The sequence below is a fragment of the Paralichthys olivaceus genome, chromosome 12 (genome assembly GCF_024713975.1).
Source record: "Paralichthys olivaceus isolate ysfri-2021 chromosome 12, ASM2471397v2, whole genome shotgun sequence".
NCBI classification, from domain to species: domain Eukaryota; kingdom Metazoa; phylum Chordata; class Actinopteri; order Pleuronectiformes; family Paralichthyidae; genus Paralichthys; species Paralichthys olivaceus.
In genome coordinates, this window is record NC_091104.1 from 6,134,564 (window position 1) to 6,152,091 (window position 17,528).

Here is a 17,528-nt window from a genome sequence, read left to right on the forward strand (position 1 = left end):
TTCTCAACAATTTTAAAAAGGTTGAAGAAGCATCAAAAGAGTTTTACTTTCTGAATCCACATTATCTAAAAGTTACACGAGCGGTAGTTGTGGGTTTCTCAGACATCAACCCTATGAAACATTAGTATCTGCTCGATACACAATCATATCAGTTCTCTTAATGCGTTTGATTTTCTCTGGGAATCAAGATAAGTGCTTTTTTTGTGTGTAACCCTGTTGGCAGGTGAACCAACATAGAAACAGACAAGGTTAAAACATAACCTCTGAAGTTAGATTGAAAAAAGACTCAAGCAAAATCAGACATTTCCCCAGTTTTCCAGGCACAGCAGATTTAACAAATCAGGCATTTGATCTTTATACAAGAAAACATGAAATAAAACACTTACACTTCAACACCAGTCACCGTGTGCCAACAAAGAAACCTAAACATTCTCTTAAATCGAAAAGCAAAAAAAACAAAACTCCATTCTCTTTATGGTTTAAGTAACTTTATTGAAGGGAAAACTAAAAAGAAACAGAGCCACAAGTTGATTATCAACCATCGGCTTTGCGTCAATATTTTAGGGCTACAAGAAGACAGTGTTCAAGTGGGCATAAAACTAATCGCTCATCTACTGGCTTCTAAATAACAAAAAGAAATAGAAAGCCTTTGAGGGGAACCAAATTTTTCCAACTGTTCAGCCTTACAATCCACTTAATTTGCAGAAACATCAGATATAATAGCCTACCTTTATTAACATGCATAAAATACAACATTGAAGTCCTTATATTTTGTTTCCTTAACATCGATATATACTGCTGTGTTTCTCTGTACACACACTGATAGTGGAATAAGATACACCTCTTTCCTCGGGTAATAGATCCCTATGCTAATGATCAGAAGAACATACTGACGTCAGACCGGCCCAGGAGCCACCGACCAGTTTCGCTCATCTTTCAGAGAGAAGGCATTCCCCAGTTCAGATTTTACCACTTCCAAATAACGGCAGACAGATTTCTTTTGCCAATCTGAAACCTTGAAACTCAGAATTTTTTAAGATATAGCCAAAGACAGCTTCTCTAGAAACGCTGAGAAACTCAGCTGACCTGAGAGTAAAATATCAACCTCGCAGGATCTAGCCGGTTTTACCTTTTGGTCATCATGGGGCTGATAAGCTGTTGAGCATGAGGAGACCAGTTGCATCAGATTCTACTAAGTGTGTGCAGAGTAAATGACTAACATCACCAAATCTGGGTTGAAAAACTTTTACTGGTGCATGCTCAAGCTGAGTGTTCAGAACCATGGTGATTTTTTTTTTTTTTTTTAATCCGTACAAAATGGGAATTGAAACCTCACAGAAACTGGCATGTGTCCTAGAGAGAAAACACTATCTTCTTATGAGCACACAGGTTGGGGGGAAAAAGGAAAGGAGGGTAAAATGCTCTGATTAACAAAAAAAGTGAAAAAGAAGAAACAGAATCCTGGAATTTTAAGTTTGAATCAGCGACCACATTTTCCACCAGCTTCCTGGACGATGCCATCACATTGCGTATTTGGTTGTCCATTCTTTTGCCAGTTTGCTGTATCTGCAAGAAGAAGAAACCAGACAGGGAAATTAGGAACTGTCAAGACTGTGATTCAACAGGTTTTTATTTTACCACATGCATCTGAGCAAAGTGCTTTTTCAACAACCAGGCAAGCGAAAGCTGCAAATATACTTGACATGTCATGCACAAGTTTCTGATTATCAAAATATCTTTGTGCTTACACAACAACAACTTTTATTTTTTGTAAGAACAAAAACCTTTCATGCAAGAGTTAGTGGCTACATGTACATGCACAGACAATCTGCTTCTAACCCGGTTATTCAAATAATCAGATGACAGGTCGGTTGATGTTTATCAAACTACTAGAAAAAAGGAACAATTACACAAATATTTATATTAGAAGAACAAGAAACTGGTGATAAATCTTTTAGCGCCTTCATTTTAATAGAAAAAGCAGCGTTGATTTGGTTCAGCTGCTCCTGTGACTCCTGATTCATGTTTAAGTGGAGAAACCTCAACTACCAAATATTAAAATTTGTATTTTGAGTTATGGTGGCGCCGCTACAGAAATGTGCTGATTAGATGGCTGGCAGAAATTAAACTGGACTGATGAACAATTTTTATAGCAAAGTGGCAAAAAACTTCATGTTTAGTTTTCATCCCCTCACTGTCATTTGATTTTTGTTAGGATTCCTTCGGTGTTAATTTTTACAAGGAGCCAAATTATCTGCAGGTCTCTGACACTCAAAAACAAAACGGTCCAGATGATAAAAATCCTGAAGAAAGCATTTTAATCTACCAAACACGGGGAGTCATGTGGAGCTGCCAACATCAGCTCAACTCGTTTCTGACTTCTCGGCTTCAGTGTTGATTGTTGGAAGTGTTTGAGCTTCTGAAAACCTCTGTTAGGAAACCCAGCTCACCTTGTTCTTACAGTTTGTCTGCTAGTCTAAAATTTGTCAATGCTGTTCATGAATGCGGCTTGTTTTGGCAGCCGACCAAAGGTGTGTCCGTAAACGCACCGTAAAAACGTTTTTACAAAGGTCCCTGCTGAACACTGTAACCCTGCAACACTAACTGAAAATTAAAGGAGACCAATTACCTGAGACGAGCGCCTGACTGAAGCTCACCATGTTGATTTTACTCTTTTAAACTTGTGATTAAAAATGGTCAGAAATAATGTTTTCTGGGAGATGTGGTCGAAATGTTTTGTTTTAAATATTTGTCGTAATTTACTTGACAGTTACTACTTGAGTCTTAAGGGGTCATGCAAGGTTCAGGGAGAGTCCATGCCACATTTTGTACATAGTGATGACATCCCATTAGTGTTAAGTAATGTTTTAATTACAAATGTACTCTTGCGTGTCTGCTTCTCTTAAAGTTATAGTGCTTTAAAAAGACTTCAACCAATCTCCTACTGGATATTATGAAACACAAATGTTAAGGCCTGTATTAGTGATAAACCCAGAATTTTTCAGGAGACCATTTTGCCTGTGGTCTGACAGAGAGATTATTTACAGCAACAAACCTAAGATTAGTACAACCACAAATCTGAAACCGCCGTAGTATTCTTCATAACAGAGATCTAAAGCCTCTGGTTATGCCAGTCAGACCATAGCATCAAAAGCACAACCAACCACTCCAACTGCACTACCCAAGATGCAGTGCAGCCTCACCCTAAAGCATGGCATACTTCGCCGTCCACTCCTGAGCTAATTTATTGTACCTGACAAGAGTGAAACTAGGTTACACGCTGAGCTTGTGTACAAGTCGATCGTCATCAAGCATCCCTATGAAAGTTGAACTTGTATGCAGCATAAGATATGTACAGCAGGGCTGGGAAACAGATTTGAATGTTTTACAAATGCAGAGAGCACTTCTACATATAAATAAATACACACTTACTTCTGACTATCTGTTTTGTAGATTCGTGCGATCTCTGGCACTAGTGGGTCGTCAGGGTTCGGGTCACATAGGAGTGAGCAAATGGAGAGAAGAACTGGGAGAAACAGGAAACGGATGTTAAGACCAATATTTTTTGTTCATTCTTAGTTTTATCCAAAACAAATTGTTTGTTATCCACACTTTGAATAACCACACCATGTTTAATGAAACTTATTGTGGAGCAGAGTAGATACGTATGTGTGTAATGTAAAAAAATAAAGGTTAATATGAAAAACAGCTAACGGCAAATTGTGCCTTAACTTAAATTGTATTATTTGTAATGTTCTGAAGAAGCACTAACACACAAAAAAGGCTGTGTCAACTTAAAAGGAAATAAAAACACCTGCCAAAGTCCATGTGAGGCAAAACATTTACACATTCAAATGACTCGACTACTTTTAGAATCTTTTGTGTTTTGTCTTGTGTGTAGAATCTGTATCGATTCTTTAAACTTGGCTTCAACAGTAAAACCAAAGGATATTATTCTGTTATGTTGGTGAACCTATAGTCTTATGTTGTGACACTTCTTCATGAGTCTGTCACAAACTAAATTATTTATCCACCGCGATAATTGACAAAGTTGCCGTGAAGAGCTCATGCAGTCTCGATTATCCATACCTTTAGAAATAGTAAGTGCAGGAGACCACTGTGATCTGAGAATATCCAGACAGATACTGCCGTTACTGTTAATATTTGGGTGGTAAATTCTTGTTGTAAATGCAACCTGAAAAACAAAAGACACACACGTCAGTGAGGAGAAGTCAGATAAGGCTGAAAGACACACCCACTCGTCAGGTGTAATTCCAATGCGTATAAACAAGGCAGTGACATCTGATGCCTCTGACTATTATCTTCTGGAATGACAGGTATTACTTCATGGGGGCTGTGGCGCTCACAGTATCGTTGTTGTTGTTGTTAAACCAGACATTTTATTTTGAAGCACTTATGTAAAAGTGAAACAAAAAACAGTTTCAAGTGTGATCAGCCACACTACTTTACCTTGGGTGGTTTGAAGGGGTAGTCTGTTGGGAAATGAATTGTCAAGAAGAAAACACCACCCTGATATGGACTGTCAATCTGGGGGGAAAAAAAGATGCCAATAAATGTCTTTGTGTGGATTTAAATCAGAAACGCAGCAACATCTACACCAGGAAGTTTGTACTTACAGGTCCCATGATTGTGGCTTGCCAGTGAAACACTGCGGAGAACAGAAAGCAAAAGTTAAAAAGAAAGGTCGGGGGCATGTGATCTGACAGGATCTATGCCTGTACGATGGCCACGATCCCTGTGATTTCATTTTACTCTGGTATTCATTTCAGGTGGGGAAGTTTTCAAGATGGAGATTTACCAATTTTCAGCACTTGACCTACATCCAATTGGGATTTTGGTGTCAATGTAATGTCAATGTCTAATCCTCGAAATGTGGCTTGTTTTAGAATAAATGGCTTTACTGTTTCCACCACCTCCAAATAACATTCATCATATTACGCAAGGCAGCTCTTATCAAACATGCTGACGTGGTGACTTTACGAGCTGCCACGTTTCTGTCAATCACGTAGAGAGGAATTTAATTATTTTAACTGGTCAATCTGCCAGCGTGGAACTGTTCCATCTATTCAAATGTGAAAACCTGATGTTGTTTTTGCCCGACATCACAGTGCGGCCTTTTGGTGAAACCACAACACGTTAAGACGCCATCTTGACTTTTTAGACATCAAACCACGACGTCTGCGACTTGTGTTGTAGACAAAGACAATAAAAACAGATTCAGATGTAGTTTCAGCACTTACTGTCATCACCCACTGGGCCGGCCGAGCACTGTGCTGGAGGGTCACGAGCCAGATCATTGAGCTCCTGTAATGAAAAGAGGTTTAGAACAATCACCAATTAAGACCACCTTGATCCTCTGAGAGGAAAACAACGAGGAGACGCAAATCTTAAAATACACGCGCTGGAACGAGGAGGAGGAGGAAGTGCGCTTTAAAAACATGTTGGGGTGTAAATATCAGCATGGAAGGAAATGCCACATGACAGGCCGTGTGCTTATTGCCCAACAGCCTCCCCCTCCAGCTGGTGTTGTTATCTCCTGCCACTTCAAGTTCAACTCTCACCACAGACCCAGGAGGAGTCAGGGAGGCCACCTTGTTATAGATGAGACCTGTAAGCACACACACACACACACAGAGACACACACCACAGACTCGGTCTGTTATTTTTAGGTCGACAGCTATTTTAGAGGAGTGAGGTGGAAGCCACTGCCCCACCTCGGCCCTTCTGACTGTTTCATAAGTTAGTCGAGAAGATTCCCGTCGACACCAGGAGGAAGTGAAGTGAGCCGCTCAAGCCGGAGAGGTGTCGATCTCCTCTGCCGCCTCCTCCTCCTCCATTACCGCGGCGCAGAACACACTGTGTCTGTGACGCGCTCGGGACAAATGGGTTACGACCACATACCAAGGAAGTGTATCACGAACACAGATCCGATCCACCGACTGATATCATGAGTCACGGGTTTCGGTAACGCCGTCGTCGTCTTGTGAAACGTTCACACGAAAGACGGTGGAGAAGAAAAATCCACCACGAGGCGACGATAAAGGTGTGTTTGTGCGAAGGGAGTAAAGTGTTGGGCAATCCACGAGGCCTCTCCTCTGCCGTCAACCCACCGAGCCTGGAAAGTGAAACCGCTAATGTTCCCCGGCTAACTCAACAACCCCCCCCCACACACACCCCGACCCGAGCGGTGCCTCAATCCGCTTTCCGCCGTTTAAAAGACACCATCCAGCGGGGAGGCTGCCCCGCGTTGACGTGACTTCGGGGCGGAAGACAAGGGGAGACTTCAGCCTAAACAGGTTCCGGCGCCATGTTCCCTTCGCGGAGGTAGCGGCTCCGGAGCTAGCGCTTGTGGGAGGCTAGCGGCGCGGAGCTAACACGCAAGCGACGCGGTCTTACCTTGTGGATCCGTTTCAGGGCCATCCTCTGTCGGTGGTCTGCGCTTCAGTTACGAGGAGGGGGGTTCCGGTCCGAGGGGCGACCCCGATGTGCCAGGATGAGTCGCTGCCTGGTGTGAAAAGCGGACGCGAGGTCAACTCCGCGGCCTTTTTCTTCTCGGGGCTAACGGGAGTTAGCTAGCAGGCGAGCTAACACTACGTATGCGCGGTGGTAACAAAGCTAGCTGGCGGTCTGATCCACCGAGACACGGGGCGATACGGAGTAAGAAAAAAAAAAAAAATTAAAAAAAAAATCCCTTTGCGGTCCCCGCTAGATTTAACGCCTCTGGCCGGTGTTCGCTCGGTGCGAGCCGTGTCCCGTCGCTGGAGGCTGAGTACGTGCGTGAGCCAGGTGAAGTTACCCGGGCGACAAAGCTCCTCGTTCCGCTGCCTGTCCGTCGGTAGCTCCGGTTGTAGCCCACTAGCGGCGGAGCGGGTGTATGAGACGATTTATGGCTGAAGGAGGCGCAGCTGCGGCGGAGAGGGACGGAGCGGATGTGATGGAGGACTGGTGACGAGCCTGTGCACACGCACGCAAACGCACAAACACGCACGCAAACGCACGCACAAACACGCACAGGCCTGCCAGGACATGTGAGACTTCAATTAAGATGTAATTCGTTTTTAAATATGCGTCACTTGAATTAACGTGAACACAAATTATTCTTCCTTTCTGACTTTATTTTTTTTTTTGTATTTGACCTGATTCATGCTTCTACTTAACTTTACATCATTTCATACAAACAGTGAAGAGTGTGTACAATCTACACACTCAGCATATTGTTAAATCAGATTATTTTCTATTTCCTTTCCTTTCTATTTATTATTCTCCCGTCTACCTATTTGTATCGCTCACTATTTGTCTCACACATCCTCCGTTCTTAAGCCTCAACAGTTGTTTTATATTCACAACAATCTAAGATGATTCAATATTTCATGTTTCCAAATATATATTTAAAGGTGTTGCAATAACTCCACAAATCATTATCATAACTATTTGTTTTATATTTAACAACCCTTTGTTCACTGAATAAAAAAAATGTAAGATGTTACCTGGTTGCATTCTTTTCGACAGAGTCGTATGTTTGTGGTCATATTTGGTCCAAATCCAGGTCGGATGCACGCGACCTTGATTTCACTCTAGACTCTAGATTACTTTCTCTGGTTACTAGAGCGACACGGCAGGAGTCATGTGGTCGATACAAACATGGAAGACGTAAACTGTCTGAATCACATCTTTGTACAGAGAACGAATTTCTAGATTTATAGTAGTAGTTTGTGGTTTTTATATATTTCTATTCTTTATATTTTGTTGTTGTGTCTTCACAGCTTGTTCACACTTTAAACGCTTGGCTTCTTCACTCTTCTTCCACTTATCATATTCTTATGCAATATGACTTGTTTACACTTAACTAAACGATGATCTAATTTAAGTCACTGCAGAGCAACTGGAGCTGAGTTATATCTCAGAGTATAAATAATGTACCCGAGAGGACCATGAGTCACATTTGTAAATATTTCCGCTTCAGTGTCACAACTCCAGGTTTTTAAACATTTTAATTTCATGTTTGATGAAGTTTAACAAAAACATTACATTTTTTTTCCCACCATTTCTTCTACAAAAATGAAAAGAAAATAATTAACTGCGTGTTTAGTAGGAGATTTTAAAAAAGGTTTGAGCTATCAACAAAAATACAAGTTTTTAAAAGGTGCTCTGTTTTGAGAATATGTCCTTCAACAACCATGAGAATGAGCTTTTTATGATGATGATACTTGTGTTGTAAAACACGGCATCATCTTCTAATGCACAAACCAGCAGTTTCATCTGCACGGTCCTGGCTGAAAGCTACAGACACAATGTTCTGTCAGCCTCACTGTGAGCCAGTCATGATTTTATTAACACTGAGCCGACAGTAAAAAAAAAAGAAAAAGAAAAGTAAAAGGTTCACAGCCGTGATTTAATACTGGGAGACAGAGAACGTTTGCAGTACAAAAGGCTGATTCTGCAGCTGAACTGCTGAAGCTTTTCCTTTTTGCAACATTGCTTTCACAAAAAATGCTTTACGTAAGAAAATTAAATAAAAATAAATAAAATTCAGTTTAATTGAAGTAAAGTTTTTCCTTGTAACCTGCTCAATTATTGTTGCAAGGTAATTTCTTGATAGTTAAACATGTTCCAATAATCATATATTTTCTTACAATTGTACAACAATGGTATTCATTTCACCAGATTTCATGTCCCTATTAAATCCAGATGCACGTTAATGACCTGAACTGAAGCACATTCATTACACTGTCTGGTACCAGATACAGATTTGTTTTCTAATGGTTCACAGAGAGAAGGCAAATGTGTTTTATTCCCCGTGAGAGAGGGTCAACATTGTCCACTCTGAGACCCGTCAAGGCACTGATGCAGGGCAGTCAGTCACTGAGATCTGTGCTTGTGCAAGAGAAGGTGGCGTCCCGGGGGGGCTGCCGAGGGATGTGTGGGACAGGCTCAGCCTCTCAGAATCTGCATGTGTACCGTTATCCAGAGCTCTGAGTCTTCATGGGAGGTTTCACAAATGAACAAGGCTCGTATTACGTGAGACGGCCTCTCGATTCGTTATCAGCATTGTTTAATTCTGGTAAATCAAGGTCTTTACACAATGGATGTGTCCCATCACAGCCGTCATGACTACCACTGCCATTTTGTGTCCCTCTAAGACAAAAACTAGCACCGTCTTCTAGTCCTGCTCCGTTAGGGTCACATTGCTCCTCCATTGTATTCTCATTCATGTCATGAGGAGTCGATGGCAGTGGTGGGTCCGTAACGTTCTCCTCACCGGGGCTGTGCACGTTGGGAGGGGAGGTTTTACCTTGGTGCACATGGGAACTAGAAGGCTCCCCTGAAGACCAGCTTGACAGTGGGTTGACAAAACCAACGAAGTCTCCATTGGAGCTGAACCGAAGTCCCTGAGCGACCTCTCTTTGTTGTTCAACTGGTTGACCTGTATTTTCTGTGTCACAAGCTCCTCCCTCTGACATTTCCCTCTCCTCCTGCTGCTCAACGGAATCAGGATTTGCATCGTCACCGTGAGTCTCTTGCGGTGCGTTGGTGTCTGGGTTTTGAAACCCATGTTGTGCAGCCAGATCTGATCCCGCGTCTCTCCCTGCTGGAGCGTCACCCGAAGCCTCGCTCTGACCTGGCGGGGTGGGCCTGACCGTCTGGTGGCACATGGGACAGGTCTCCTGCACGTACAGCCACTTGCGGAGGCAGTTGCCATGAAAGAAATGTCGACAGTATGTGATCACACCGGAGCTCATTTCCTGTGAAAAGAGACAGAGTGAAAATACCTGGAGAGTATTAGCTTAATATGCACACAGAGACTGATTATATGTCACCAGAAGGTTATAAAATTAGTCGTAAAAGAAGTAGTAACATGTAATCAGGGCTTCTGAAGTCAGTGGTGTCAAAGGCCATCTGGCCTGGAATGCTTTTTTAATCCAACCATCACATAAACTACTTTCAGATATGCACTGAAGTTTTCCAGAGGGGCTGTATAAGAGAGTGTAAATGTCCCAGTCAGTTGCTCCAGACATTTTCCTGCCCCAACTAAAATTTCTGGAAAATGTCTGGAGCGAGCGAGTGCTTGTGTTATAGATGAGGATGATGAAGATGTCAACTGAGCTTTTGCCGGTGTCAAAGTGCTGTAAACAAAAACACTGTGCCTTCCGTATCTGAATTTATACGTCACTATCCGCCTCCTCACTGCTCTACCGAGATATCACCCCTCCCCTGAATGTTCTGGAAATGTCCGTGTTGTTATGATCACGTCTGTTCTTCATATGTGAAAGAGAAACTCTGGAAAACATCAGGACACGTTCTTTCTGAAAACAACTATACAAGAAGTACTTCGGAAATATGTTGCTGCACAAGTAAAACCTGAAAAACTGTATAATTATTAAGTTGTTTATTGTGAAATATTAATAAGTTGTTATGGCAAGTTCTGCAAATATTTACACAAATGTATTTATTGTGAATTTTTTTAATATCACAATCTCTTCTATTGTTTTAGAATCTTTTTCAAATGTGTATTTGATTTCTTACCTCTCAGTCTGTCTCTGTGCTGCTTCAACACAAAACCCCCCTCAGGGATCAATAAAGTCTTATCTTATCTTTTTTTTTTTTTTTTGTTTAAACGGCAATGGAAAAGTTCTTGAACCAGGAAATGGTGGAGTTAACTTTGTATCTGTACCTGTTCCCTGGTCAACTATTACACAAAAAACCCCACAATGTCAGGCTGAAGATTCCTTCCTGCTCTTTTCGGGAAGAGGTGGAGCTTAACTGGAAAAACCGGATCAACAGGCAGCGTTCAGCGCCACATTTACACAGCTCTGTCATGTGTGTGCCACATGACACACAGAGCAGGGCCAAAATCATACATGGCTTTATTTTCAAATCTGAACATCACGGCTGATGTGATGATGATGATGATGTAACTTTTGTTAGTAATAATATCCTATTTTTTTGGTTTACTTCTGTTGTGTGACTTAACACTGCTGTGTCATTTATGTGCAGATCAAATATAGATGCCAGTTCCTGAAAGTCTTCACAACAAGTACAATGAGTTTTAAAGTTATGTAAAATATTCCAGCTTTGAATTTACTTCCTCCACTGACCCGCCCATGACGGTGTGACTGACCTGGAAGCAGATGGAGCAGACGTCGTTGTGCTGCTGCAGCTGCTGAGCCGTCGCTCTGGGGAGGGAGTTGATCTTCTTGGCCGCTTCCTGTCTGAGCAGGAAGCTCCTCCAGCCGGACTGACCTCTGAGCCAAACGTTGAAGTATGAGTGGATGATGATGACAGAGGCGCCCATCCAGCTCCATTCCCCGAACAGCGACTCCCAGGTCCCGTAAGCCACCACGCAGAGCGCCACCACAAACTCCAGCACCCGGCTCACGGCGTTCACCCAGTAGATCACTTCGTCCAGACTCTCAATCGGGTCGCTGCGAAACAGCTCCACCATGAAGAGGGAGTAGATCAGCAGGGTGCCTGTAACCTGGAAAAATACAATAAAACTTCTTTATTTCTAAGTTTATAAGGATATGATTTCTATTTTTTATTATAATGATTTTCCAGAATTATTCATGTTTTCTAAATAAGGCGGACGAGGAGGGGTCATATTCTACTTATTCTACTCGACCTAGTTCTATAAAAAAAGGTAAAATAAATAAGTATTATTTATGATTTATATTTAAACAACCTACAAAATGTTTTTAATGAAGTAGAGAAGTTCTCAAAGACCTTTGACGTTTCCCTTTTCAATATGAAAGTTAAAATGAACAGATGCTGTAATTATATGAAGACTGTGATTACAACCTCATTTACTTGAGTCCTGTGGCACAAGTTTCTGTGCAGGAAAAAATATGGGACAACATTGATGAAGACTGATGAAGACAATGCAGGAAGAACTGCAGCTGCATCGGTCTTTTCCTCTATGACCAGTGGGGGGCACCAAAGTCAGGAAAAATTCAGTTTTAAACAAAGTTTAGGTTATTCTGTCACTCCTCGTACCTGAAGGGAAGTCAGCATGCAGCTGGACACTAGTATCAGGAGCCAGAAGTCCATGTGGAAGAACTGGGAGATTTTATACGCCATGAACACGGGGAAAACCAGAAGCAGCAGACACATGCTGAGGCCGCGGAAGTGTTTCCACAGACTTCTAGAAAAAGAAATGAATGAAAAACACACCGATGAGAATACTGCAATAAAAATACCACTTCATAAAAAGACATGAAAATCCTTCTTGTTGCCATCACCTGTTGCGGGATGCAGCCAGAGCCAGAATGACTGGATCTGTGATTTCGATCATTGACTGTAATGTTGAAGTCACCACGATGAAGAGGATGATGCTGAGGAGGAAGGTGCGCTGCATGGCCTGCATGTCTAACAGACCTGTCTGCAGGGCGAGCAGGAGCAGAGTGACGCCCTCCGTCACACCTCTGATGACAAGAGGACAAAGAACGGAGGTTTAGTAATGACAGAGCTGAAGAAAGACAGAATCACAACATTTCAGCTTTCAGTTGTACCTGTAGATGGAAAGAATGAGGGAGGGGGGAGGGGGAGAGAGAAAGACAGAGAAAAAAAGAGGGAGGGAAAGCTAGACAGAGAGAGAGAGAAAGAAAGAGAAAAGGGCGAAGAGGGGAGAGAAAGTGATAGAAAGAGAGAGAAAGAAAGACAGAGTGAGAGAGAGAAAGAAAGAAATAGAGAAAGAAAGAGCGAGAGAGAGAAAGTGATAGAAAGAGAGAGAAAGAAAAAGTGATAGAAAGAGAGAAAGAGAAAGTAAGAGTAAGAAAGAAAGAGAGAAAGAAACAAATAGAGAAAGAGAGAGATAAAGAGAAAGTATGAGAAAGAAAGAGCGAGGAAGAGGAAGTGGGAAAGAGGAAGAGAGAAAGAGACAGAGAAACACATTAGTATATATAGTGTTTATAAAGGATGAACAAATATACACAGAACAAGTGTGAAGGTATGCATGGCCCCTGCTTTTCATTTCACATGTTTTTGCAAAATACGAAATAATTCACCTCCAGAGTCGGATCTAAAGTGAGAACATGGACCTGAAGAAGTGAACTGGTGAAAGTGTAAAAGTATAAACATCTGACCTGTGCATGACGTTCTCATTCTGAACTGCTGTGTAACCTCCCAGGTACAACTTGCATAGGTTGAGCAGCCCGAGAGCCAGATATGACACCACGAAGGTCAGACCCACGAGAGAGTACGGCGTGGCACAACATTCAGACACACTGCAAACACATCAGCTCTTTAACACAACATTCACAGAGGTTTAATATGCAGTGTACAGTTCACATCATCACAACAAACCTTGTGAGCAGGAAGAACAAGACCCCCTGATTGGCTGCTGAGGCCGCGTTGCCTGAAATGGTGTCGGAGCAGAGCTGAACGATGAACAGAACAAACCAGAAGACGCTGAAGAGGACTGGGACGGCAAACTGGTTCCACAGAGAGATTCCCACGGCCAGGAGTCTGTACAGTTCAATCACCTGAGAGACAGGAAGGCAGAGGTGTGAGGAGAAGAGTAAATACAGGACAAACAAACACCATCACTGACAACCAGAAGTAAGAGAGGTGTGGGCACACAGTAGTAATACACACGAAACTAATAGAAAACAAAATACATGGAATTTAAATGTAATTTATTGACATTTGTAAAGTTACAAAATGTAAAATCCATCCACATAATTTATTATATTACTGAAAAGTGCAGTTAGAGGGAAGGTGATGTGTTTAAATAAGTTAATGTGTTGATAAATGAATAAATAAACCTCAGGATTGCTTCACTACCACAGTGAAAATATACAAGCAACACAATAAATCAAACCCTCCTTTAGTTTAATCATCTACAAAACACACATCAGGTTTCAGAATGCAACATACCTCCACCTGAAGCAGCTCTGAATAGACGGCCCTTGCGAGGCGGTATGGCACGAACAGATGAGAGAGGAGGAACATGGCGATCCCAGACCCGGTTAGTCCCATGGCGAACGTGTTGACAGTTAGCAGCGTGGCGTGAGGAGCAGCGCAGAGTCTGGCCAGCAGGGGGAGCATGTGGGCTGAGAACAGCCACACCTTCCTTGTCTTCATCAGGAAGGCACACAGCGTGCAGAGAATAATCTGACCTGAGCAGACAAAATGAATTCACTGCAATCGTGGAGCTCAGCGGAACAACATGAGCCAGGTGGTGGGATCACAACTGCAGATGATATTTTTGAGCTCTGTGGATCTGAGACTGTGTGTGGAAGGACTAAATGTTTATTGTGAAGATGTGTAATAATAAAAACAGCAAACTAAAACAGTCTGAATGTGATGTACTTTGATATAAGTCTGGTTTTAGGACTCACTCGTCATTGCAGAGACAAATCTGTTGAAGGCCAGAGAATCAAGGTACACTGCTCCTTCAAAACCATAGTGGAGCTCTTCACGAACATAGTCCCTGTTCAACAAACAAAATAATCACGATTTTAAGTAAATGCACATTGTATGTTTTTTGTATTAACACACAACAATGCAACAACTGCCTGAGGTGTGATCCAACACTGCATTTAACTAATGTGTGTGTGCTTTTTGGAGTTACAGAGAAAAAGGAGGAACCACTGAAAACAGATGCATAAACATTTGAGAGGAAAATATAATCTGCCATTAGTTCCATACTGAGGGAGAAATGTATAAAAGAAAAACTTCATTAAATCATTTTTTCTTGAGTTAACTGACTCATAAGTTTTAAATAAATAAGAACAGGTTCAGTCTGCTGTCATAATATCAAAGATGAATTATTCTTACACATTGTTCTCACATCACTGGACAAATTATTAAGACAGTGAAGGACAGACAGTAAAATGATCCTGGTTCAATAAATCCATGAAGCGTAGCAGCTGTAGTAATAGTCGCAGGATATCTCACTTGGAAATCTGATGCCCCATGTAGAGGAGGAGGGCAGCGAGGATGTGGAGGTAGAGTGTCACAATGTGTCTCAAAGGCAGAACCAACACCACCACGTTAATCATGTGACCTGGAGGATAGAGGAGAACATTCGTTTTTTCTGTGATGCAACCAAGCTGGATTCACATCAAATCCTTGTCACCAAATCTGCTGTATTTTGCAGTTCTGAACACAACATCTGAACATGTCATTACAATTTAAAGACTGCAGACAGGCTATCAAACACCATAGGTAAGAAAAAAATCTCTCCAGTGAAACCCAGACTATTTTCTGAGGTTGCCAGCTCTTTGAATGTGGGTTAGCTCACCAGACTAATTCATTTGCACGGTGAAGCAAACGTCTTAATGACTGCAAAGCGAATCAAGAATGCTCTCTAGGATGCAGACTTCACGACCGTAACCTGAGAGGAGGCACCACAGAGTGTTAACCCTTTGTAAACATCAAAAAGGAGAATCCACTGGCTACACAAAGAAACCAGCAGAGCTCTGGAACAAATGTCTATGGACTGATGAAACAAAAATGTATGTGTTGTTTTTTTTAATCGAAAATTCTGCTGCTGATGGAAGAAAGACGTAGAAAGCGCAGATGAAGATGTCTATTTAAAAAGACAACAAGATTCATGAGCTTTTGGTCGACTATACATAAAATTGAGGGGGGCGGTTAGCGGAGGTTTGCACTAAACTACTGAGAGACATTCTAGTTTCAAATTGAATGTTCTGGAGCCTGAAGAACAAGAAATGTGGATCGCAAACCTCATGACTGCACTTTAAACAGACTCATTAATAATACTGTATATAACTTGTATTTTAATTTGTTCTTAAATTGCTGTTTACTTTGTTATTCCCGAAGAGAGTATTTTAATTTACCTCATTTCCAATCTATGTTATCTGATGAGCTCATATGAATACGTACCCAGGTAGTACATGTTCCAGATGACATATTTGTACTTGAAGAGCATGTCTTCATTTTTGGCCCTGAGATGCTCTGTCAAACCTTCAATGTCACATTTGTACAGCAGGTCCAGCAGCAGAATGCTCGGCACCCTGAGGACCACGTTGGCCAACTCGTCCAGACGAGGCATTTTGATTGACACCAACTGATTTTGGGGGTTGAGCAGAGTTTCTGTGTCACATGCTGTTGGCTAATTGCACAGGACACGTTTCCAGCTGCTTCATTGCTATTGGGCTCGTCCTCTTGTCATCTGAAAGACACAAAAATACATATAAACACAATTGAGGCTTCTCATATTGCACTTCAGGCCTCCTGTATGGGCTAACATGACCTATGTATGACATTAATACAACTTATGTATGGGTTAACATGACGTATTTAACAAGACTCCTGTATGGGCTACCAGGACTCCTGTGTAGGCTACCAGGGCTCTTTGCTAACAAGACTCCTGTGTGGGCTACCAGGACTCTGTGCTACCAGGACTCCTGTGTGGGCTACCAGGACTCTGGGCTACCAGGACTCCTGCAGCAGGTACCAGGACTCTGGGCTACCAGGACTCCAGTATGGGCTACCAAGACTCTGGGCTACCAAGACTCTGGGCTACCAAGACTCTGGGCTACCAAGACTCTGGGCTACCAGGACTCCTGCAGCAGGTACCAGGACTCTGGGCTACCAAGACTCTGGGCTACCAGGACTCTGGGCTACCAGGACTCCTGCAGCAGGTACCAGGACTCTGGGCTACCAGGACTCCTGCAGCAGGTACCAGGACTCTTGGCTACCAGGACTCCTGTGTGGGCTACCAGGACTCTGGGCTACCAGGACTCCTGCAGCAGGTACCAGGACGTGTGTTGACGCTGAATTCTTCATTTTAACGTGAAACAGAAGCTGGAGTGCAGCAGGCAGACTGCGCATTGATAAACCACATTCACAAAGCTTTCCACGTACACGTCGTTCTCAGTTTCACTCACTCCGCAGCCGAACAGCCGCTCGCTAGCTCCCGGCCGCTTCCTGTTAGCTCCTCCTGCGAGCAGCCTCCTGTTTTCATGTCGCTGCTCGTAAGATATTGAAGATTTATACAAATGCCGCTTGACAGAGGAAGGTTTAACCCGCTGCCATTGGAAAAGTGACGTTAAACAGCGGAAACTGAGCGATACGAGGAAGAATACAGCGACTTCTGGTGTAGTGTTGTGATTCCACTGGACATTTCCTGTACACGTCATGTCCAAATGAACCAATCAGCTTCAGCTATTCTACTTTTCAAAATAAAAGTTGCAATAATGTCGACTTTATAAAAGGTAACTACCACTACTACTACTACTACTACTACTACAACTTCTACTACTTCTACTACTACTACTACTACTACTACTACTACTACTACTACTATAACTTCTAATACTTCTACTACTACTACTACTACTACTACTAATAATAATAATGATACTACTTATTATAATAATAACAACAATTAACACATGTTTATAAATGTTGATTATTATATTTATTGTATTATTTAGATAGACAGATAGATAGATAGACAGACAGATAGATAGATAGACAGATAAATAGACAGATCTTGCAACATTAACGAATTCACCAGACGGTGAGTCAAAGCTGAGTTT

The 17,528-nt window shown here is 42.2% G+C and overlaps 2 protein-coding genes across 5 annotated transcripts; both read right to left on the minus strand.

Moving 5' to 3' along the window:
• Nucleotides 1-471: 471 nt before the first annotated feature.
• Nucleotides 472-7,037, minus strand: LOC109636388 (ubiquitin-conjugating enzyme E2 D2-like). Of its 3 annotated transcripts, none has more exons than XM_020098046.2 (8): nucleotides 6,418-6,957; nucleotides 5,262-5,325; nucleotides 4,638-4,669; nucleotides 4,471-4,548; nucleotides 4,090-4,195; nucleotides 3,433-3,526; nucleotides 3,204-3,253; nucleotides 711-1,566 (listed from the first exon to the last, which is right to left on the minus strand). In XM_020098046.2, the coding sequence occupies exons 1-7, from the start codon at nucleotides 6,439-6,441 to the stop codon at nucleotides 3,205-3,207; spliced, it is 447 nt and encodes a 148-aa protein (XP_019953605.1). In that variant the 5' UTR covers nucleotides 6,442-6,957; the 3' UTR covers nucleotides 711-1,566; nucleotide 3,204. The 3 variants fall into 3 exon arrangements, with proteins under 3 accessions (XP_019953606.1, XP_019953605.1, XP_069391679.1); XM_069535578.1 differs by lacking the exon at nucleotides 6,418-6,957 and adding an exon at nucleotides 5,923-6,072 and having other exon boundaries at nucleotides 1,343-1,566; XM_020098047.2 differs by lacking the exon at nucleotides 3,204-3,253 and having other exon boundaries at nucleotides 472-1,566; nucleotides 6,418-7,037.
• Nucleotides 7,038-8,392: 1,355 nt separating this feature from the next.
• Nucleotides 8,393-17,137, minus strand: LOC109636289 (RING finger protein 145). Of its 2 annotated transcripts, none has more exons than XM_069535575.1 (11): nucleotides 16,852-17,137; nucleotides 15,868-16,156; nucleotides 14,917-15,025; nucleotides 14,358-14,449; nucleotides 13,894-14,135; nucleotides 13,321-13,499; nucleotides 13,101-13,241; nucleotides 12,258-12,440; nucleotides 12,013-12,160; nucleotides 11,141-11,497; nucleotides 8,393-9,764 (listed from the first exon to the last, which is right to left on the minus strand). In XM_069535575.1, exons 2-11 carry the CDS (start codon nucleotides 16,034-16,036, stop codon nucleotides 9,036-9,038), a joined length of 2,349 nt encoding a protein of 782 aa, XP_069391676.1. In that variant the 5' UTR covers nucleotides 16,037-16,156; nucleotides 16,852-17,137; the 3' UTR covers nucleotides 8,393-9,035. The 2 variants fall into 2 exon arrangements, with proteins under 2 accessions (XP_069391676.1, XP_069391675.1); XM_069535574.1 differs by having other exon boundaries at nucleotides 16,875-17,133.
• Between the last annotated feature and the right edge of the window lie 391 nt (nucleotides 17,138-17,528).

Bases quoted from the DNA above. Each gene is read 5' to 3' on its own strand.
- LOC109636388 (XM_020098046.2), bottom strand. From the start codon at position 6,441: ATGGCCCTGAAACGGATCCACAAG. The intron at 4,196-4,470 runs GTAAAGTAGTGT...TTTGTTTTTCAG, and splicing joins ACCCCTTCAAACCACCCAAG to GTTGCATTTACAACAAGAAT. The intron at 3,527-4,089 runs GTATGGATAATC...TGTTTCTCCCAG, and splicing joins TGCACTTACTATTTCTAAAG to TTCTTCTCTCCATTTGCTCA.
- LOC109636289 (XM_069535575.1), bottom strand. From the start codon at position 16,036: ATGCCTCGTCTGGACGAGTTGGCCAACGTGGTCCTCAGGGTGCCGAGC. The intron at 13,500-13,893 runs GTATGTTGCATT...CCTGTCTCTCAG, and splicing joins CAGAGCTGCTTCAGGTGGAG to GTGATTGAACTGTACAGACT. The intron at 13,242-13,320 runs GTTTGTTGTGAT...ATGTGTTTGCAG, and splicing joins TTGTTCTTCCTGCTCACAAG to TGTGTCTGAATGTTGTGCCA.